This window comes from Oncorhynchus nerka, linkage group LG18 (genome assembly GCF_034236695.1).
Source record: "Oncorhynchus nerka isolate Pitt River linkage group LG18, Oner_Uvic_2.0, whole genome shotgun sequence".
Lineage (NCBI taxonomy): Eukaryota > Metazoa > Chordata > Actinopteri > Salmoniformes > Salmonidae > Oncorhynchus > Oncorhynchus nerka.
This window is the reverse complement of record NC_088413.1, coordinates 49,729,116-49,752,712: the sequence shown is the minus strand read 5'-3', so window position 1 is coordinate 49,752,712 and position 23,597 is coordinate 49,729,116. Positions and strand designations below refer to the sequence as shown.

General features: G+C 43.6%; 1 protein-coding gene across 1 annotated transcript in view; it reads right to left on the bottom strand.

The window, feature by feature from the left end:
- The window catches only part of LOC135561627 (disheveled-associated activator of morphogenesis 1-like), a 37,710-nt gene extending 14,987 nt beyond the window's left edge, over positions 1-22,723 (bottom strand). Inside the window, exons 1-2 of the mRNA XM_065003350.1 lie at positions 22,113-22,723; positions 5,293-5,531 (exon numbers count right to left, since the gene is read on the bottom strand). Coding sequence (XP_064859422.1) covers positions 5,293-5,475 — 183 coding nt within the window. The 5' untranslated portion in view covers positions 5,476-5,531; positions 22,113-22,723. The remainder of the gene's footprint in view (positions 1-5,292; positions 5,532-22,112) is intronic.
- Positions 22,724-23,597: the final 874 nt, after the last annotated feature.

Here is a 23,597-nt window from a genome sequence, read left to right as displayed (position 1 = left end):
ACATAAAACCCATCAAAACAGAGTAGCTAAAGCAGAGCAGATAGTTCAGTGTGAACAACAGGCATACCAGAGAGAAAACATCACTGCCAGATGCCACAGCTCTTCTCCAGGTCTGCCAAGCTACAGGCCTGATCTTATCCAGACGAGACGTGTGGAGCCCCAAGTCAGAGACACACAACTGTCTGGTGCATCAACGGACAGACGCAGTGGTGTAGTGGAGGGTATACACTGTATACCCACTTATTTTCAGTGGGCATTGCGTATACTCACTTTTTAAACATATAAAAGTAGTGTCGAGGATGTATATGTCATATCAATTAATAAGGTTGATGGAACAGGAACAGATCAGAATGTTTAGCCTAAAAATGTTGATCAACTATTATTTCTTCACATTTTAGGCGCAGAATTGTGCAAATGTTCCAAAATGCAATTTGCGGGAGAACACAGTTCTATAATTTGCCCCACACATGCGAGCGGTTTAATGGACAGAGATGGAAATATCTGTTAGAAATGTAGAAAGAGGGGAGATCTAAAGATGCAACAACTATCATGGGTTGCGAATATGACTAGGATACTGCATTTGGCTGTTAGACAATGAAAGAAAGTTGAAAGAAACCAATAGAACAGGAGAACTCTTTACAAAATAATGAGGAAGTAGTTATAAAATAATTGTCTCGACGTTTCTATAGTGGGATTTTAGCTATAGGCTACTTTGAACCAAGACAAAACATTAATATGAAGTCAAAAAGTCCAAGTTTCAAACAATTAAGGAACAGGAAAGACATAGCGATGCTTAATGATAGCATCTCGTCAGCTCTCGTCAGCTCTCGTTGGCTGGCCCTCGCTTCATACTCGTCGCCAAACCCACTGGCTCCATGTCATCTACAAGACCCTGCTAGGTAAAGTCCCCCCTTATCTCAGCTCGCTGGTCACCATAGCATCTCCCACCTGTAGCACACGCTCCAGCAGGTATATCTCTCTAGTCACCCCCAAAACCAATTATTTCTTTGGCCGCCTCTCCTTCCAGTTCTCTGCTGCCAATGACTGGAACGAACTACAAAAATCTCTGAAACTGGAAACACTTATCTCCCTCACTAGCTTTAAGTACCAACTGTCAGAGCGTCTTACAGATTACTGCACCTGTACATAGCCCACCTATAATTTAGCCCAAACAACTACCTCTTTCCCAACTGTATTTTATTTATTTATTTATTTTGCTCCTTTGCACCCCATTATTTTTATTTCTACTTTGCACATTCTTCCATTGCAAAACTACCATTCCAGTGTTTTATTGTGCTATATTGTATTTACTTTGCCACCATGGCCTTTTTTGCCTTTACCTCCCTTCTCACCTCATTTGCTCACATTGTATATAGACTTGTTTATACTGTATTATTGACTGTATGTTTGTTTTACTCCATGTGTAACTCTGTGTCGTTGTATCTGTCGAACTGCTTTGCTTTATCTTGGCCAGGTCGCAATTGTAAATGAGAACTTGTTCTCAACTTGCCTACCTGGTTAAATAAAGGTGAAATAAAATAGGCCTAACCGTCGTCTGCTAGATAGAGAGACTTTCCCAAAAAGTAGCTACAAAGTAGCAGAATGATGTCATGGCAGAATGATATCATGATTTGCATCAATCCAGTGACCATTTGTTTTGCAAACTCATGTGCTACAGAAACACTGCTAACTAAACCACAGTGCAAGGTGCATGTGCACTTGAATTAAAAGGGTAACTACTCTCAAAAAATAAAAGTAGTCTCGCGATGTGGTTTAAGCATTGTTATGGACTGAGAACATCCAATTTTGTTGTTTTTATTTTTAAAAAAGTGTTACTTTGAGAACGAAAACCTGTTTCAATAGTAGAACTACTATTAGCATACTTGCACAGTACAGCTTGGGTTGGCCTGACTGGGAAAGACCAATATGGGATTCATCATTTTAGGGCATTCAGAGTGTATGTAACTGTTTCTTAAATAAATAAGACAGGAAGTACTCACTTTTCAAAGCACCACTACATCACTGGACAGACGGAAGGAATGGAGGACTGAAATAACTTAGAGATAACGAGAGAGCTTCCTAAATCATTTTTCGGCTGACCTTTGAAGTAATATAAATAACTTAAAAGAAAATAATAAAACACAGCTCTCTCTATGTATCCTGTATTACTCTTCTTCTTTCAAATATGAACTAAGTGGATGGTTGGCAACATCCCCTCGTCTATTAAGGCACCTCCACGTTTGACAGTTTTCTTCCGTTTCGTGCCTACTCAATATGACCCAAGCCAAATTTCCCTCATCCAGAGGCATAGAGCTGGGGTGTTTACCATGCTGGAGTTTAGGCTGATACTGTTTGACATCTCTGTTTTGGCCCATTGTGAGAGGTCCAATCAGGACACAATGGCTGCAGATGGATTCTCTGTAGGAGTCTTGTTTGGCCAGTGCCTGGGACAACTGACTCAGTCGGCAGAGCGCGTGGAAGCCCTGCAAGTTGAAGGGCCAGACTGTACTGCTGGCGGCTGCTGCTGCTGGGTAGGGACAAGGACAGGCACCATCATGAACTGGTAGCCAATGCCTGCACAAACACTCACTGGCCCCCTTCTCAATGGAGTCTGCAGAGCTAAATGAGGATGAGCGTGTCTCACTCATGGTAGCTAACCCTTTAATGGATCAATAGTGAGAGTAATAAGGGGATAACAGAGAGCTTGGGATTATTAGGATGAGCACTAGGAAGAAGCTATTCTCTATCCCTATAGAGGCATGAGCACTGGGCCTTTGTTGACCCTGTGATGACCATACAAAGAGGAAGCATTGGCCTCTGAGTTTTCTGAAGTTTCCTTCATCTGAAACACTATTATTGCAACCCCCCTCCAAGTCTCTGATCACAATCTCTCTCTCCCTCCCTCCCTCCCTCCCTCCCTCCCTCCCTCCCTCCCTCCAACCCTACCCACTCAACCATAACAATCTTTGCTCTCCCTCTCCCGTTACTCTCTCCTCTTCCATCCTATCATCTCTACCATATGCTAAATCCTTCTCTCTCCTGTCTCCTGATTCTGCCTTTTCAACCCTACTCACCTCCCTTTCCGCATCCTATGACTCCGACTGTCCCCTTTCCTTTTGGCCCTCACCTCCTGCTCCGTGGCTGAGTGACTCACTGCAAGCTTACAGAATAGGGCTGCGTGCAGCTGAGCTGAAACGCAGGAAAACTAAAGTTCCGGAGGACCTATCCCTTCTCTCTACCTTCTCTTCCTCTGTATCCGCTATTAAGCTACTTTCGATCACTCTACATTTCAAGCTTCTGCCTCTAACCCTAGGAAACTTTTTGTCCACCTTCTTCTCCCTCCTTAATCCTCCACCTCCTACCTACCTCTCTGCGGACAACTGTCAACCACTTTGAACAGAAGGTTGACGATGTCCCTTCCCAATTCACTCAGCCTACTGAGTCCACTGGTCCCACTCTCACAGAACTTCCCTATGCCTTGACCTCTTTCTCCCCGCTCTCTCCAGATGGAATCCTGCAACTTGTGATGTCCCGCCACCCGGCAACCTGCCCGCTCAACCCCATCCCCTCTTCCCTTCTCCAGACCACATCTGGAGACCTCCCATTACTCACTTCCCCTCATCAACTCATCCCTGACTACTGGTTGCGTCCCCTCGGACTTCAAGAAGACCAGAGTCGCTCCCTTCCTCAAGAAACAAACACTCGACCCTTCTCACGTCAAAAACTACAGACCGTTATCCCGTCTTTCTTTTCTTTCCAAAACACTTGAGCATGCTGTCTCTGACCAACTCTCTCTCTATCTCTCTCAGAACGATCTTCTTGACCCTAACCAGTCAGGCGCCAAGACGGCTCACTCAACTGAGACTGCTCTCCTCTGTCACGGAGACTCTCCGCACCGCCAAAGCTGACTCTCTGTTTTCATCCTCCTATATTTATCCGCTGCCCTCGACATTGTGAACCATCAGATCCTCCTCTCCACCATCTCAGGCACTGCACACTCTTGGATTGCATCCTACCTGGTAGGTTGCGCCTACCAGGTAAAGTGGAGAGGATCTGAGGATCTGCTCTCACTACTGGTGTCCCCCAGGGCCAGGTTCCAGACCCTCTCCTATTTTCTCTATACACTAAGCCACTTGGCTCCGTCACATGATCTCTCCTATCACTGCTATGCAAATGATACTCAACTACTTCCTCAACTACTCAACCTTTCCCCCTTCTGACACCCAGGTGACAACCCGCATCTCTGTGTGCCTGGCAGACATCTCAGCTTAGATGTCGGCCCACCACCTCCTCCACTACAAGACCATGGTGTTTGCCTACGGAATAGCAATGGAAACTAGCCCTCCCTACCTTCAGGCTATGCTCAAACCCTACACCCTAACCCGAGCACTCCATTCTGCCATCTCTAGTCTCTTGGCCCTCGCATACCTGTGGGGGTCAGCTCCCGCTCAGCCCAGTCAATGCTCTGTCAGGGCACCCCAAAGATGGCTTCCTCCTGACTCTAAATCAGCAAAGTTCCTGCCAATCTTCTGAGAATGTCTGAAACCCTACCTCTTCACAGAGTATCTTAAATGAATCCCACGGCGCGCCCAAAAAAGTAATGTCTTCTCCTACTAGCACTGACTTTGCTGATAACAACATTATTGAGGTTGTCTCACCAAACTAATTGTCGCTCTTGATAAGAGTGTCTGCTATGCCTTTATATTGCTGCCAAGAAGCATTGATTATGCTGGAAACAAGCTAACAAAGTATATCAGAAGAAATATATCAAAAGCGAGCTCCTCCCTTTGTGAGTATTTATGAGTCCAAATTACACAGAAGAAAAGCAAGTGCAGACCTGGCCGCTTCGCCTTCAAACATGGCCATCCACGTATCCCCACATATGATTAAGCTAGTTAAATACTTCACAGTCCTGAAAGATTTTGATTCGAGTGTAATCATGTAATAAATGAAAGCCATAAATGGCCAGAACCCTTTAGTCATCTATACTGTAGAACTGAACCAACTACCAACCAGCAGCTCTTAAAAGGATACTTTGGGATTTTGGCAATGAGGCATTTTGTCTACTTCCCCAAAGTCAGATTAAATGGTAGATACCATTTGTATGTCTCTGTGTCCAGTATTAAGGAAGCTAGAAGTAGTTTCTCAAGCTAACTCTAACTAGACAAAGGGCCTCATTGCCAAAATTCCGAAGTATCACTTGAATGGACGAGAGAAGCAGAGTAGAGCAATAGAATGAGACAGCAGTTCAGCATGGCATTGGATCCAGCCCAGCCCAAGAACAGTACGTACAACCAGCTCAGAGAACATGGCATCCAGCTCCTCTTCAAGTGGCATGGGCAGGGAGGGCTCCATGGTCTGTAGGATGAAGTTACTGTCATGGCGAAGGCGGTAGGTGATCTCCGGGTGATCACTCCCTTTAAAACAGCAGAAAATATCGGAGAGGCCCCGCCCTGGACGCTTGCGAGGGGCCATGGCGGCCAGGGTTTGGGCCCTTTCTAGGGAACGTTACCGTTTCTCACCACGGCTCCCTGTAGAAAGAGACAAAACAGATTGTTAGTGGAATACATGGTTGGAGTCATTTAACCAGGTTATTAATTTGGCTTCTGAGGGTGTGATATATATAAATTCGAACCCTGAGGGTGTGGTCTATATCACCCCCCAAGGTGTGGTCTATGTCACTCCCAGAGCATGGTGTATGTCACATGATCTATGCCATGGGCAATTCCACGGTCACAGAATGAGACGTACAGTGGGGCAAAAAAGCATTTAGTCAGCCACCAATTGTGCAAGTTCTCCCACTTAAAAGGATTAGAGAGGCCTGTAATTTTCATCATAGGTACACTTCAACTATGACAGACAAAATGAGAAAAAAAATCCAGAAAATCACATTGTAGGATTTTTAATGAATTTATTTGCAAATTATGGTGGAAAATAAGTATTTGGTCAATAACAAAAGTTTATCTCAATACTTTGTTATATACCCTTTGTTGGCAATGACAGAGGTCAAACGTTTACTGTCTTCACAAGGATTTCACACACTGTTGCTGGTATTTTGGTCCATTCCTCCATGCAGATCTCCTCTAGAGCGGTGATGTTTTGGGGCTGTTGCTGGGCAACACGGACTTTCAACTCCCTCCAAAGATTTTCTATGGGGTTGAGATCTCCAGGACCTTGAAATGCTTCTTACGAAGCCACTCCTACGTTGCCCGGGAGGTGTGTTTGGGATCATTGTCATGCTGAAAGACCCAGCCACGTTTCATCTTCAATGCCCTTGCTGATGGAAGGAGGTTTTCACTCAAAATCTCACGATACATGGCCCCATTCATTCTTTCCTTTACACGGATCAGTCGTCCTGGTCCCTTTGCAGAAAAACAGCCCCAAAGCATGATGTTTCCACCCCCATGCTTCACAGTAGGTATGATGTTCTTTGGATGCAACTCAGCATTCTTTGTCCTCCAAACACGACGAGTTGAGTTTTTACCAAAAAGTTATATTTTGGTTTCATCTGACCATATGACATTCTCCCAATCTTCTTCTGGATCATCCAAATGCTCTCTAGCAAACTTCAGACGGGCCTGGACATGTACTGGCTTAAGCAGGGGGACACGTCTGGCACTGCAGGATTTGAGTCCCTGGCGGCGCAGTGTGTTACTGATGGTAGGCTTTGTTACTTTGGTCCCAGCTCTCTGCAGGTCATTCACTAGGTCCCCCTGTGTGGTTCTGGGATTTTTGCTCACCGTTCTTGTGATCATTTTGACCCCGCAGGGTGAGATCTTGCGTGGAGCCCCAGATCGAGGGAGATTATCAGTGGTCTTTTGAGTTGATTTCTTCAAACCAAGCTGCTTACCTATTACAGATTCAGTCTTCCCAGTCTGGTGCAGGTCTACAATTTTGTTTCTGGTGTCCTTTGGCAGCTCTTTGGTCTTGGCCATAGTAGAGTTTGGATTGTGACTGTTTGAGGTTGTGGACAGGTGTCTTTTATACTGATAACAAGTTCAAACAGGTGCCATTAATACAGGTAACGAGTGGAGGACAGAAGAGCCTCTTAAAGAAGAAGTTACAGGTCTGTGAGAGCCAGAAATCTTGCTTGTTTGTAGGTGACCAAATACTTATTTTCCACCATAATTTGCAAATAAATTCATTAAAAATCCTACACTGTGATTTGTAGGATTTTTCTCTCATTTTGTCTGTCATAGTTGAAGTGTACCTATGATCAAAATTACAGGCCTCTCTCATATTTTAAGTGGGAGAACTTGGTGGCTGTCTAAATACTTTTTTGCCCCACTGTAACAGATGTTTCACTTTAAAAATGTATGTCAAACAAAAACCAATGATTGCAAAGTTAAACAAACCATGCAGCTTTTAATGACATTTAGGATGACTTAACAATTTCCACAGGAAATTTAACAAAAACACATTTACTTGAACAGGGCAGAATGACAGAACAAATAGCACAAACGGTCATTCTGCAACCAAACTTTGCATCTGCATTGTTCTCAAAGTAAATGTGGGTGGCTGAGTTAAAACACAGGCCTAACAGTGGAGGACCATCCTCCTCAGTGAATTTCATAAAAATTGTAAAACTTAAAGTTATCATTTTTAGAAAAAACTATACTAAACATAATCATGTCACCAAATAACTGGTTGAAAACACTATTTTGCAAAGGTCTACAGTAGCCTCAACAGCACTCGGTAGGGTAGCACCATGATGTAGCCGGTGGACAGCTAGTTTATGTACTCCTCTGGGTACATTGACCTCAATACAAAACCTAGGAGTCTCGTGGTTCTCACCCCCTTCCATAGACTCACCCCCTTCCATAGACTTGTAATTATATATTTCAGAGGACGTCCTCCAGCCTATCAGAGCTCGAGGCATGAACTGATATGTTGGCCAACCAATCAAAGGACCAGAGAATTAATCTAGTACTGAAAGCATCAGCTACAGCCACCTAGCACTGCAGTGTATAAAATGTGGTGAGTAGTTGACTCAAAGTGAGAGAGAAAGACAATACAAATACATTTCTTCGCCCCAAAAAAAGTTAACTTTCAGTTTAACTTACTTAGCTAGCAAATGCAGCCAGGTAGTTTAGCCTACTGAAACACCCTGATCAAACAGAGGGATGCTATGTTGGCTAGCTGAGTTTCCAACACAACACTGGAAGATAAGCTTTTGGTATTACTAATTTATTGCCATCATGGCCCGCCGGTGTAACTGCTTACTGACTTTACAATAACATTAGTGCATGATTGTAGCAAGTTTACTAATGCGTTAGCTCTATTAAAAATGCTGACTTTGACGTTACTTTAGTTAATATGGTGATAACGATGTATGAGCGGTTTGGCTTGGAAAGGTTTTTTCTCCTGGCCACATACAGCTGGGTTGTGCTTTGAAGTCCACAAGTGAAGGGAAGAGAATGAATACAACGTGGCTGTTACGAGAGTGAACTCTGTTTACGCGTGATCAGGGGTGTATTCATTCCGCCGATTCTGTTAAAAAAAAACATTTCTTAAAACTGAAGTAAACAGAACAAAACGGGGATAAACATACCTGAATTTTTCCAATAGAAACTCTTGTTTGCAACTTCGGACTAATGATTACACCCTATATCAGCTAGATGCAGGCAAGAGTGTGCAAGGCGGTATTGAATGTCAATGTCTCACCTCAAATGTCTCTCGACCTGTGGTCACCTACGCTGTAAACATTCATAGGTTGTAGCAACCTCAGGTTGGGTATAAGAAAAATGTTAGTATCATGTAGTAGCCTAAACCTATCGTTGTTACATTGAACTGGGTGAATGGAATATGAATGAGCGTCATCCAACATGCTCAAATAGAAATAAGGCCATGCTCATTAAGAAAAAAAATGTGTTCTCCCTCACCTTAAAACGACACTAACCACAACTGAGGCCTAAATGTACTGTTATACAACCAGACATCCAAGGACTCCAAATAAAGAGACAGAGAGTCCTGTATGTCAATGGGAGAGAGCCATTACTGGGTTATTGTCTTCTGTATAGAGAAAACATAGTGCAACACTACAGATTGTTATTTTATTTATTTTATTTCACCTTTATTTAACCAGGTAGGCTAGTTAAGAACAAGTTCTCATTCGCAACTGCGACCTGGCCACGATAAAGCATAGCAGTTCGACACGTACAACAACACAGAGTTACACGTGGAACAAAACATACAGTCAATAATACAGTAGAAAAAAAGAAAAGTCTATATAGAGTGAGTGCAAAGGAGGTAAGATAAGGGAGCTACGGCAATGAATAGGCCATGATGGCGAAGTAATTACAATATAGCAATTAAACACTGAAATGGTAGATGTGCAGAAGATGAATGTGCAAGTAGAGATACTAGGGTGCAAAGGAGCAAGATAAATAAATACAGTATGGGGATGAGGTAGTTGGATGGGCTGTTTACAGATGGGCTATGTACAGGTGCAGTGATTTGTGAGCTGCTCTGACAGCTGGTGCTTAAAGTGATCGGTTGAAGAGCATACATTTAGTTTTACTTCTATTTAAGAACAGTTGGAGGCCCCGGAATGAGAGTTGTATGGCATTGAAGCTCGTCTGGAAGTTAGTTAACACAGTGTCCAAAGAAGGGCCAGAAGTATACAGAATGGTGTTGTCTGCGTAGAGGTGGATCAGAGAATCACCAGCAGCAAGAGCGACATCATTGATCTATACAGAGAAGAAAATTTAACCCTGTGGCACCCCCATAGAGACTGCCAGCGGTCCGGATAACAGGCCCTCCGATTTGACATACTGAACTCCATCTGAGAAGTAGTTGATGAACCAGGCGAGGCAATCATTTGAGAAACCAAGGCTGTTGAGTCTGCCAATAAGAATGTGGTGATTGACAGAGTCGAAAGCCTTGGCCAGGTCGATGAATACGGCTGCATAGTAATGTCTCTTATCGATGGCGGTTATGATATCATTTAGGACCTTGAGCATGGCTGAGGTGCACCCATGACCAGCTCTGAAACCAGATTGCATAGCGGAGAAGGTACGGTAGGATTCAAAATGGTCTGTAATCTGTTTGTTAACTTGGCTTTCAAAGACCTTAGAAAGGCAGGGTAGGATATATATAGGTCTGTAGCAGTTTGGGTCTAGAGTGTCTCTCCCTTTGAAGAGGTGGATGACCGCGGCAGCTTTCCAATTTTTAGGAATCTCAGACGATATGAAAGAGGTTGAACAGGCAAGTGATAGGGGTTGCAACAATTTCGTCAGATCATTTTAGAACGAGAGGGCCCAGATTGTCTAGCCCGGCTGATTTGTAGGGGTCCAGATTTTGCAGCTCTTTCAGAACATCAGCTATCTGGATGTAGGTGAAGGAGGAATGGGGGAGGCTTGGGCGAGTTGCTGTGGGGAGTGCAGGGCTGTTGACCGGGGTAGGGGTAGCCAGGTGGAAAGCATGGCCAGTCGTAGAAAAATGCTTATTGAAATTCTCCATTATAATGGACTTATTGGTGGGGACAGTTAAAACGGCAGGTGTCTGATTCATTCAGTGAATTAGATAAAAGCAAACATACACGCTTTAAAATATATGGGTAGATAGCTACCTCAACACACGGACCAGAACATGTCTCCCCTCACAATCCTCAGATTGGTTTAGGGGCCTAGCTACAGTGGCTTTTGATGATTATAAAACACACACACAGAGAGAGAGAGAGACAGAGAGGAAGCAATATTATGCCGCGGGGCCTCAGCCTGCCGCATCCCTCTCAGTGACCCTACACAACAGGACCAGGATTTATATCCAAACACGGGCACTGTGGGGATTAGTGCACTGACTGGGAAGACCCGCTGCTTCTCAGCTCAACTCACTGTGGTTACTGGTCTTCATGTTCATGTACTAGCAGCAGGCAATAGACACACACACACACACACACACTTCTACACTCTTCACATACGCTGCTGCTACTCTGTTTATGATCTATCCTGATTGCCTAGTTACCTTAACCCATACCTACTTGTACATATTACTTCTACTACCTCATACATTGACTTGGTACCAGTACTACTTTTATATCGCCTCGTTGTTGTCTTTTCTCTTACTATTTTTATTTGCTACATTTCTTACCTTTTAACTTTGCATTGTTGGGAAAGGGCTTGTAAGTAAGCATTTCACAGCAAAGTCACAGATTGAATCTGAGTTTAAGAAAAATGATTTCTAAGATCCAGAACTGGGCCAGTAAGACAAATGGCAGTATGTTAGTCTTTGAAGAGGGAGAAATGTGGATGTTATGAGTGTAAATCATGCGACTCGTATCTATGAGCTTTGATTAAGCACGAACCAGAGACTCAACTCCTGTTGAGAGAGTAAGATTAAGAATCTAAATGAAAGGAGAAAAGCAAAAGAAAACAATATCACCTCAGAATTTTGCTAAACTGAAAAGTTCCATGAATATTAACTTGTAAATGAGGTCCTGGGGTTAGCTAACAGAAACCAGGACTGGCCTGAGAAGCCAATCTAACAACCGCAGGAGAGGAAAGTGAAACCCAGCAGTCTGTGATAACCTCACTGGGGACCACACTGTCTGCTAAGGTCAGACTGAGGGAAGTCTACTCTGTTTTGGGTTCATTCACAAAAATCTCAGTGAATCATTTACACAAGGTTAGATGCTCTCAATGTTTCTCCTCTGAGAGGTCGATTTACACAAGGACAGAGCGAGAAAGATCAGCTTCCAAAACTCCCAAGGAAGCACTACTCTGACCTTCCACAAAGCACTAAGCAAACATCATCATTCAACATCTTCAGTTACTATAAAGAGGCTTTTCTTGAACTAAGAATGTGTGGGTGTGCTAAATCCTGTGGATCTGTACAGTAGCTAGGCTAAATCCTGTGGATCTGTACAGTAGCTAGGCTAAATCCTGTGGTTGAGTAGCTAGGCTAAATCCTGTGGTTGAGTAGCTAGGCTAAATCCTGTGGTTGAGTAGCTAGGCTAAATCTTGTGGTTGAGTAGCTAGGCTAAATCCTGTGGTTGTGTAGCTAGGCTAAATCCTGTGGTTGTGTAGCTAGGCTAAATCATGTGGTTGTGTAACTAAGCTAAATAATGTGATTGTGGAACACACATAACTCATACAATCCACACCATTGAAGTCTCGGAGTAGCCTATTAGAGAACAACTTTACCACTTTCTTAGGTATGGACAAATGTGAACAGACCAAACAAGACTAGAAAGTTGAATGACCACTCTTTGCAGCAAGTAGGCCTATATACAGTATGTTGTATATTTGCTAGTATAGGATATTGTAAGATATGATATGTATAATATTTACTAATTTAATTGTTTCATCACTGAATCAACAGCGTACAAAAGGCAGATAGTTTGAACATTATATGGCAATAAATACAATTGCCGACAAAGTATAAAACAAACACACATCATCTAGAGATGCCTAACCTAAACATGACATAAAACCAAGATGTCTCTCCAGGAAATCAAATTAAAATAAGTCTCCCTCCCCGGCAGTCATTTTAAAAACACATGAAGCGGTCTGTTTATTTATGTGCAACCTTGTCCTTCCTGAATGGACTACCATCATCAGCACAGAGAGTGAGTCCCAAATGGCACCCTTTTTACTGCACAACTTTTTTTTATACCAGGGCCCCTAGTATATAGGGAGTAGGATGCCATTTGGGACGCAAACTGAGTGTTTTCCACATGTGCTGGACTCCAGTGAATCTGTCGGTTCCTACAACAGCAGATGATGTCCTTGTGAACTTTACACAATCCATCTTTAGAAAGGGAGATGTTCTGTTCCAGGGAACTAAAGAGGAAAACTAAAAGGAGGGCAGGTACTGCAGAAGAGCTGTACTAAGACCTGGATCAGAGCCCTTTGGAGAAACCATTCCCACCTCTTACCCAGGTCAGCTTCAGGAAAGACACACACACAGGACAACTTCAGGGAAGCGATACTCTTTGAAGCACAGCCATCAATAAACACTGAGTTTTTCCTCTCCTTTCTCTTTCTCATTCCTTTCTTTTTTCCTTACTTTTATTAAAGACTAAGCACAAAGAGTCCGACTGGAAAACTTTGAGGGATGGGGATTTTTAATATCTTCCATTTCAAAGAGCAGCTTGTAATAGTCAGGATGCTGATAGCAATACTAACTGATGCAGTTACTTTTATTAGCAGTCTCATTCGTATCCTATTTCCTGTTTATCCGTGATATATGACATATATGGTATACTGTACATCCAAAAGAGGCAATCAGAGAGCATTTTGGGAGATTATCATGAGTGGGGGGTATAGCCTGTATGTTTGCATGTCTGAGCTATACATGAATTCAATTTACTCATGATCCTCCATGATCCAACACACAGTCCCATACATTACACATCCATGAATTCATAATCCCCAATTCACAACACAAACATGCTGATACACCAACGTGCCTCCCTCCCTCTGAGACACTGAGCGTCGGAAGCCACATCTGTTCTGATTGTTGTACCAAAGGTGAGTCAGCAGGAGAAAACAGGATGTGTGCAGTGCCACTGGTTGATTCTCATTAGACTCGCTCATTCACACCCACACATGTTCCTACTGTAACAGCCCTTCTGATTACGCTGTACCAGCTGAAAAACACACAGCTACTGAGCTGACAGTCATTCAAATTAGGGTTGGGATCAATTCCATTGAAATTCAAACAATTAAGGGAAATTGACTGAGTTGAAGTGGAATTGTGTCTTGTAGTTTGACTGGTATTGCTGATTCCTATGACAGGCATCTAACTAACAATGCCAATAACAACGAGTATTACTAGGCTATAATTGCGTAGCACTGGGATGAGGCAAACCCTAAAACAATGTTTGAACAAATACAACTCACGATGTGCAGAATCAAATTAAGTGATCTCGAGATCCCAAAGTGTACTTAGACAACATACCAGGCTGATTGTTGCCCTTAAAGCAAAACCAGATACGCTCAACGTGTTCAAGAAGTAATTATTGGATTCTTCGTAGCTAGAGCTGTTTACACATATTGGGTACAGATGTCATATTGGATACAGGGCCATGAGTTGCACTGTAACCCCTCTGCAAAAAAAAAAACATTTTCATTTTTTTTCTTCCAACGACACGCACACATCTGAGAACATCTGGCAATTAAAAGTCCTGAACAATCGCAGGATGTTCGTGATCTTTATCAGTCTCCTGACAGGCAGGACAGTTTGATATTCTCTCCAGTGCTCAGCCGCGTCAAACTTCTGATTGCTGTACACACAACACTAAAAGATGACTCACTTGCTCTCTCTGCCATTGCCCTGAGTTGGGGCTTCTGATAAAAGCAGACACATACAGACACTCCTCTGCTCCCATTTCTGATTATGTTATGTTTATATCTGACTGATTGGAGCATTGTTCACTTGCAGTATGGGCCGGGTTTCCTGGACCCAGATTAAGTGTATTCCTGTTCTAACAAGCACTTTCAAGGGAGTTGATTGAGTCGCCATTGACCAAGCAGTTTAGTCCATGAATAGGCTTAATCTGGGATTGGGCAACTGGCCTTGATAACCACTAATACAAACTCACTGCACTATGAGCAGCAGCATAGGAGGACTGCAGACAGAGAAAGTGTGAAAGGAAATGAAGTAACTTCGAAGTGTATTGCTCAGCAGCCCAGCGGTCAGTCAAAGATGATGTAGTTCTAATCTAGACATTAGAGACAGACTGTAAACCACATGTTACACATCCTGCTGCTGCTCATTGACCCGCTGGACCAAACCAACATATACTGTACAGCCAGGCACACACTGAATTCAGTAAGAATATCTGTTCATCATGTGTGTGGGGACCATTTGGTCTGAGCATCCATTTTGCCTAAATAAAGTCTGCATTAAAATATTCTTCGAAACTCATGGCCTTACCTTATGATAGTTCAGGGCTGTCAGACTCAGGACAACAATACAATAACAATGTTCTGCCTTCGTAACATTTATGCCCTGTAGGTAAACAAAGCTATAGAACACGGGTGTCAAACTCATTCCACGGAGGACCGAGTGTCTGCGGGTTTTCGCTCCTCCATCGTACTTGATTGATGAATTAAGGTCCCTAATTAGTGGGGAACTTCCCACACCTGGTTGTCTAGTGTTTAATTGAAAAGATAAAACTAAAACCTGCAGACACTAGGCCCTCCATGGAATGAGTTTGACATCCCTGCTATAGAACAATCAGTTTCAACAACTTAAATGTCACGTAGAAGAGGTTACAACCTCAACCCTTTCAGTATGATTAATATACAAAGAGCAAAACAAGCTTCTTTGGCTGATGAATAATGACAAGGAGTAAACATGCATCATACAGTCTACTCCTTCTCTCAGAATCATCAACAAGTGCACAACCATCTGGAAAATGCTGAGTTGTTCAAGCGTGTTCTACCGATAGCAAGACATGAGTTCCTCCCGTGTTCTCCCCTTCGCCTTGCACAGGAAGTCCAAGTTGAGTTGCCAAAGACCTGAAGTTATGACAGCCAGACAGCAGACAATATAATGCAATCATGTAGATGTATCTTTATTATGATGATGTGGAATGTAGAAACAAGTCCTAATCTATCTCAGCCCGCGTGTTTATTATTTCCCTTGACGTCGCCAAGTCAAATACCGATCTATGGTTCTGTCCCAAATGGCACCCTATTCCCTATAGGCCCTGGTCAAAAGTAGTGCACTACATAGGGAACAGGGTGCCATTTGGGACAGACAACTTATGACCTAAATATAAAACTGGAAGAGGAAAATCAACCAACCATTTAAAAAAATACACTTAAACTGATGAGCTCATAGCACAAACAGGAATCCCATTATACTACTGTGAACACGTTCCAGTGTTTGCATCCCAAATGGCACCCTATTCTCAACATAGTGCACTAACTTCCTACCTTCGTCCTAATATTTATTAATTTCTTATTTCACTTTAGATGTGTGTGTATTGTTGTGTATTGTTAGATACTACTGCACTGTTGGAGCTAGGAACACAAGCATTTCGCTACACCCGCAATAACATCTGCTAAATATGTGTATGCCACCAATAACATTTGATTTGACCTATGGGCCCTGTTCAAAAGTAGTGTACTAGACAAGGAAAAGGGTGCCATTTGGGATGCAAAATATGTGAAGCAGCGTGCTAACAGTAAAGGCTCACTAGGCTGGGCTAACCCATACAGAGAGCAGCCTATCCCTTGGGGCTTCCCCGTCACATGTCTGTCTCTGTCTGCTAATGACAGGCAAACCAGAGCCAAGCTCGCACTCCCAGCCCAAAGATGTACTGAACTCTATCCAACCATAGGCACTTCACTGCTAGAAGTCCATACCAACGGATGAGAATAAAACACATCATGTGTGTGGGCTTTACTTCCTTTCATCATCAGTCTTTTTGGCCATGCCTCAGTGGAGAAATGTAAGATGTGCTTAGCTATCATCACCTACACACTTCATCTATGTTGAGATGGAGGTGCACTGATTGATAGTGATTCATACATATACATGATTTACATTTGCAGTTAATCTAATCAATCCTACCCGACAGACTCCTGTCTGTCTTATCCTTGTCATCTGAGAAAAGAGATCTGAAGCTCAGACCCCTCTGATTCCATGTCAACATCACCAACATGGATCGAATGATAAGCTGGGTACTGTAAGAGCATTAAGCGCAGCACATGAGGGCCCTTAGAAATCAGAACGTTTAAGTGGAATCAATGATCCAGCAGCATTGCGAAACACAGGACAAACTTTTAAGGTTCACATAAGAGAGAGTCAGGCTGTCCAGTACAGTTCAATGAGGTTAGTCAATCACACCATGGGCTGGGTTTTTACTTAATGAACCCAGCAAATCCACTAAACGATTTAACCGGCATCAATATGTAATCAAATGGAAGCAAAGTGTGTCTACCTAGTACTCGTAGTTCTGCACAACAGTAGATACCAGATTTATAAAACACGCACATTTTACCATGTGACACATTCACTCACTGCATGGATGGAAAACTAGCTCATCTGATTGTCAGATCCCATTATAATGGAGATTATCTGGACACCAGCATTGGAACCACTGGGTGAGGAAAGGAAACAAGGACAGAAATAGAGACGCGTGTGTGTCTGTATCTGAGGTAAGGGGCAATTTCCCATTCACAGGATATGAAAACAAACTAGGGCAGCATCCCAAATTGTACCCTATTCCATATGTAGTATACTCGTTTTGATCAGGGCCGATTGGGAATAGAGTACCATTTGGGACGCAGATATACAAGTCATATAGCCTAGCTAGTGACATGTGTGTTACATTTTGGTTGGAGTTGGGGCCATTTGGAATTGATTTTGGTCGGGGTGTTTTTGGGGCTCTCCTGACAGAATGCAATTGGGATCAGATCACTCAGACTACAAAGTGGAGCACTCCAGGTCTAGAGAGTTGCTGAGATCAATATTAGCAGGGTGCCGACAGGCTAATCTGCTCTTATTTCCCCTGGGCAATGCTAAAGGGGTCATAGTTTAAAGCCCCTAGGGGGATGCCTCCAGCCCTCCTCCATCCTTCTCATTAAATAACCAAAAAGGCAGAGAGTCCCTGGTCCCTGCAGGAATGCAGTTACACACACACACACACTTACCTGATCCCTCCCTCTTGTTCAGCAATATCCTAGCTATCTCCCAATGTTATACAGAATGCCACTGCAATAGCTACAGTTGAAGTCGGAAGTTTACATAGACTTATGTTGGAGTCATTAAAACTTGTTTTTCAACCACTCCCCAAATTTCTTGTTAACTAACTATAGTTTTGCCAAGTCGGTTAGAACATCTACTTTGTGCATGACACAAGTATATTTTCCAACAATCGTTTACAGACAGATTATTTCACTGTATCACAATTCCAGTGAGTCAGAAGTTTACATACACTAAAGTTGACAGTGCGTTAAACAGCTTGGAAAATTCAAGAAAATGTCATGGCTTTAGAAGCTTCGGATAGGCTATTTGACATCATTTGAGTCAATTGAAGGTGGACCTGTGGATGTATTTCAAGGCCTACCTTCAAACTCAGTGCCTCTGTTTGACATCATGGGAAAATCCAAATAAATCAGCCAAGACCTCAGAAATTAAAATTGTTGACCTACACAAGTCTAGTTCATCCTTGGTAGTAATTTCCAAACGCCTGAAGGTACAACTCATCTGTACAAACAATAAAACGCAAGTATAAACACCATGGGACCACGCAGTCGCCATACCGCTCAGGAAGGAGACGCGTTCTGTCTCCTAGAGATGAACGTACTTTGGTGCGAAAAGTGCAAATCAATCCCAGAACAACAGCAAAGGACCTTGTGAATATGCTGGAGGAAACAGGTACAAAAGTATCTATATCCATAGTAAAACGAGTCCTATATCGACGTAACCTGAAAGGCTGCTCAGCAAGGAAGAAGCCACTGCTCCAAAACCGCCATAAAAAAACAGAATACAGTTTGCAACTGCACATGAGGACAAGGATCGTACTGTTTGGAGAAATGTTCTCTGGTCTGATGAAACAAAATACACTGTTCAAAAAAATAAAGGGAACACTTAAACAACACAATGTAACTCCAAGTCAATCACACTTCTGTGAAATCAAACTGTCCACTTAGGAAGCAACACTGATTGACAATAAATGTCACATGCTGTTGTGCAAATGGAATAGACAACAGGTGGAAATTATAGGCAATTAGCAAGACACCCCCAATAAAGGAGTGGTTCTGCAGGTGGTGACTACAGACCACTTCTCAGTTCCTATGCTTCCTGGCTGATGTTTTGGTAACTTTTGAATGCTGGCGGTGCTTTCACTCTAGTGGTAGCATGAGACGGAGTCTAAAACCCACACAAGTGCCTCAGGTAATGCAGCTCATCCAGGATGGCACATCAATACAAGCTGCGGCAAGAAGGTTTGCTGTGTCTGTCAGCGTAGTGTCCAGAGCATGGAGGCGCTACCAGGAGACAGGCCAGTACATCCGGAGACGTGGAGGAGGCCGTAGGAGGGCAACAACCCAGCAGCAGGACCGCTACCTCCGCCTTTGTGCAAGGAGGAGCAGGAGGAGCACTGCCAGAGCCCTACAAAATGACCTCCAGCAGGCCACAAATGTGCATGTGTCTGCTGAAACGGTCAGAAACAGACTCCATGAGGCTGGTATGAGGGCCCGACGTCCACAGGTGAGGGCCCGACAGCCCAACACCGTGCAGGACGTTTGGCATTTGCCAGAGAACACCAAGATTGGCAAATTCGCCACTGGCGCCCTGTGCTCTTCACAGATGAAAGCAGGTTCACACTGAGCACATGTGACAGACGTGACAGTCTGGAGACGCCGTGGAGAACGTTCTGCTGCCTGCAACATCCTCCAGCATGACCGGTTTGGCGGTGGGTCAGTAATGGTGTGGGGTGGCATTTCTTTGGGGGGCCGCACAGCCCTCCATGTGCTCGCCAGAGGTAACCTGACTGCCATTAGGTACCGAGATGAGATCCTCAAACCCCTTGTGAGACCACATCCTGGTGCGGTTGGCCCTGGGTTCCTCCTAATACAAGACTATGCTAGACCTCATGTGGCTGGAGTGTGTCAGCAGTTCCTGCAAGAGGAAGGCATTGATGCTATGGACTGGCCCGCCCGTTCCCCAGACCTGAATCCAATTAAGCACATCTGGGACATCATGTCTCGCTCCATCCACCAATGCCACATTGCACCATAGACTGAGTTGGCGGATGCTTTAGTCCAGGTCTGGGAGGAGATCCCTCAGGACACCATCCGCCACCTCATCAGGAGCATCCCCAGCCGTTGTAGGGAGGTCATACAGGCACGTGGAGGCCACACACACTACTGAGCCTCATTTTGACTTGTTTTAAGGACATTACATCAAAGTTGGATCAGCCTGTAGTGTGGTTTTCCACTTTCATTTTGAGTGTGACTCCAAATCCAGACCTCCATGGGTTGATAAATTTGATTTTCATTGATAATTTTTGTGTGATTTTGTTGTCAGCACATTCAACTATGTAAAGAAAAAAGTATTTAATAAAAATATTTCATTCATTCAGATCTAGGATGTGTTATTTTAGTGTTCCCTTAATTTTTTTGAGCAGTGTATAACTGTTTGGCCATAATGACCATCGTTATGTTTGGAGGAAAAAGGGGGAGGCTTGCAAGCCGAAGAACACCATCCCAACCGTGAAGCACAGAGGTGGCAGCATCATGTTGTGGGGGTGCAGTGCTGCAGGAGGGACTGGTGCACTTCACAAAATAGATGGCATCATGAGGTAGGAAAATTATGTGAAGCAACATCTCAAGACATCAGTCAGGAAGTTAAAGCAAATGGGTCTTCCAAATGAACAATGACCCCAAGCATACTTCCAAAGTTGTGGCAAAATGGCTTAAGGACAACAAAGTCAAGGTATTGGAGTGGCCATCACAAAGCCCTGACCTCAACCCTATAGAAAATTGGTGGGCAAAGCTGAAAAAGCATGTGCGAGCAAGGAGGCCTACAAACCTGACTCAGTTACACCAACTCTGTCAGGAGGAATGGGCCAAAATTCACCCAACGTATTGTGGGAAGCTTGTGGAAGGCTACCCGAAACATTTGACCCAAGGTAAACAATTTAAAGGCAATGCTACCTACTAATTGAGTGTGTGTAAACTTCTGACCCACTGGGAATGTGATGAAAGAAATAAAAGCTGAAATAAATCTCTACTATTATTCTGACATTTCACATTCTTAAAATAAAGTGGTGATCCTAACTGACCTAAAACAGGGAATTTTACTAAGATTAAATGTCAGGAATTGTGGAAAAACTGAGTTTAAATGTAGTTGGCTAAGGTGTATGTAAACTTCCGACTTCAACTGTATATAGCCAAGCTGTCATTACTCATTGTGTATTTATTATTACATTTCTATTATTTCACTATTTTCTTTCTCTCTGCATTGTTGGGAAGGGCCTGTAAAGTAAGCATTTCACTGTTAGTGTACATTTGTTGTTTACGAAGCATGTGATGAATAATATTTGATTTCATTCGATTTTCTGAGCTCATCCTCTTCCACGGGACCTTGGATAACCCCCGCCCTCTTCCCTTGTTGCCAGGGCTGTTTCCGATTCAGTGCCCTGCATTACATGTGCTAATCCAGCAGGATGAGTCGCTGGGATTGAACAGGGACCAGTGTGAGTAATGAGTTTTTCCAGACTAAGCTTTCGGATGCATGGGGCCCCCAGCTGCCAATCAGAGATGGGTGGGAGTCTCTGGGCTGTGTGTGTGTGTGTGTGTGTGTGGGGGGGGCGACCGTAGCTGCTTCCTGCAAAATCATACAGGGGCTAAGCGTCTAACGACATCCATTCAGCCGTCCATCCACATGGAAACGGATGTGTTATTAAGCAACTAAGGAGGATATACTCAACCATGACACAGCCAGCTGGCCCTTGCCCTTGGAAAGTAGGGGTATGCCAACTACTAACAGTCAGGCCAGAACAAGGCCAAAGTTCCTGGCCCCATTGACTTGACATGTATTACCTTTCTCACAGCCTAGCCCTAGTACTCACTTTGCTGTTATGAAAAACTCCACCTTCTATTTAAACAAACAAAGTCATGGCAATTGCCAGACCAGAGTTCCAGTCAAACATAACACTGCTAAAAACTCCTAGAAAACCAAAATGACACCCAGACGTCCTAAAAACAGTAATAATCAACAGTGCAGTGGTGCACTTATGATAAACAATCTGACATGCAAGCTGTGTGTGTGTGCGTGCATTTGTTGGGCACCCTGGGCAGTCATGTATACGAGTCTCATTCCATTCATAATAGTTTTTCTGTTCAGGGTTCACAGTTTACACCTCATAGAGACAGACGGAGTGTTGTTTTCCATTGAGTCACACGACACACACATTCTGAGCACAAACCTGCCTAAATACAGAGGGAGTTCAATTCCACTGTGCCTGTAGCCTACTACTCATACTTCCCTAACAGTTAGTTGTCCATAATGAAACAGAGGCAGCCACAGATTTCCACTGTGACCCATTACTATGCTACTAGTGGTTGTTGTTACCTTGTTGTTTGGCCTAGAATACGATACAACCAGAAGAGTTTCTCTTTCAATTAGAAAGATGTTAACAATCTTACCTTTTTACCCAACAGCAATAGATCCACTTAGATGATTAAACAGCCATGCTATAATGTCCCGTCCAGGCAGTTAAGCAAGCTCCACAGTACAGAGCGAGGCCTGCTCTGCTCTATACAGGCAGGCAGACAGAGAGAGTAGAGACTAGAAAGTGTGAAAGGCGCTGAATATAGGGCTTCCTACATCTCCAGCAGTGAGATCACACCATCACAGAACAGGAGAGAAACGCATCCAGCTCCAGCCTTATCCAGAAAAGACACAGACCTCTTCAGCTTGGACATAGCATTATGACATCCAATGGTTGAGTCAGTGAAGCGTGGTCACGTAGCTGTAGAGTCGAGCCAACTCCTCTCCCTGCTGATAGATAGCCTCGTACTGTAGGCTACAGGACCCTTGTATGCTCCCAAAAGATCTCCCGATCAGTCACAAACTATCCATCACACAGAACTGTCTCACTGGGATCTATCAATCTATCCAAGAAAAGTCTCACTCCAATCCCGTAAAGTCTCCACAGTGAAACAATCTGTCGAACTGGCTACACAGAGCACAGAGGCAGCCAGTCCAGACTGGTCTGAGACTACGGACAGAGACACACAAACACACAGATGTTGGCTCCTGCTGCCGCTTCTGTCAGCCAGCCCTCCTCCCCGGGCCTGCCACACCCCCCCGTGACCAGCCGTATTTCTATTGGAGAGAGTCAGAGCTGGGCTCCTCCCACTGCTCTCAGCTTTCTTTCTGTTCCAAGTGGAGTTCCGAGTGAGTGCGAATGTTGGATCACGGGAGAGATATCTTAGAGAGGTTGTGTGTGTGTGCGTGTGTGCGTATGTTTGCATGTCTGTGTGATATAGGATAGCTGATAGCTCCAAATGCAATTTTCCCACAGGCTTCTGTGTGTGTTCCTCAGCGTCATTTCATTGTTCTCATCATGCACAGCCCTGTTTCATGAAGAGAGTTTACAAACCGAAGCTTAGGACAACACCTGGAGAGGATAACATTAAGGTAGCAGATGTGCATTGATAATATAAAGCTTTTATCCCAATAGTTTCAAGATTATTTTTATTCATATGCCACTGACGACCATCACTGAAAAGGACGGCCTCACTGACATAACACACTTCTACTAGGCTTTTAAAACGAGACAATGGGAAGGAATGTGGATATTTACAACAGCCAGTTCAAAACAGACAGCTGATGATAGTCCATGCAGTGTATTCAGTATTATAACCAGAATCAAGGGCAGTTGTGTTGTGAGTCTGAACCATTTCCTGCTCGATTGACTCTGCTGAGAGAAAGATCAATACCCTTAGTGACATGGATCATCCATCTGTTCATATTGGGTTTCACTAAGCAGGAACTATTTTGTAAGAGGTTGAAATCACACACCATAACGTATATCTATCGTGAACAATTAATCATTTTACAGTCTAAAGTATATTGAGCTACAATACTATCAGCAACAATTAATCATTTCACAGACTAGGCCTACT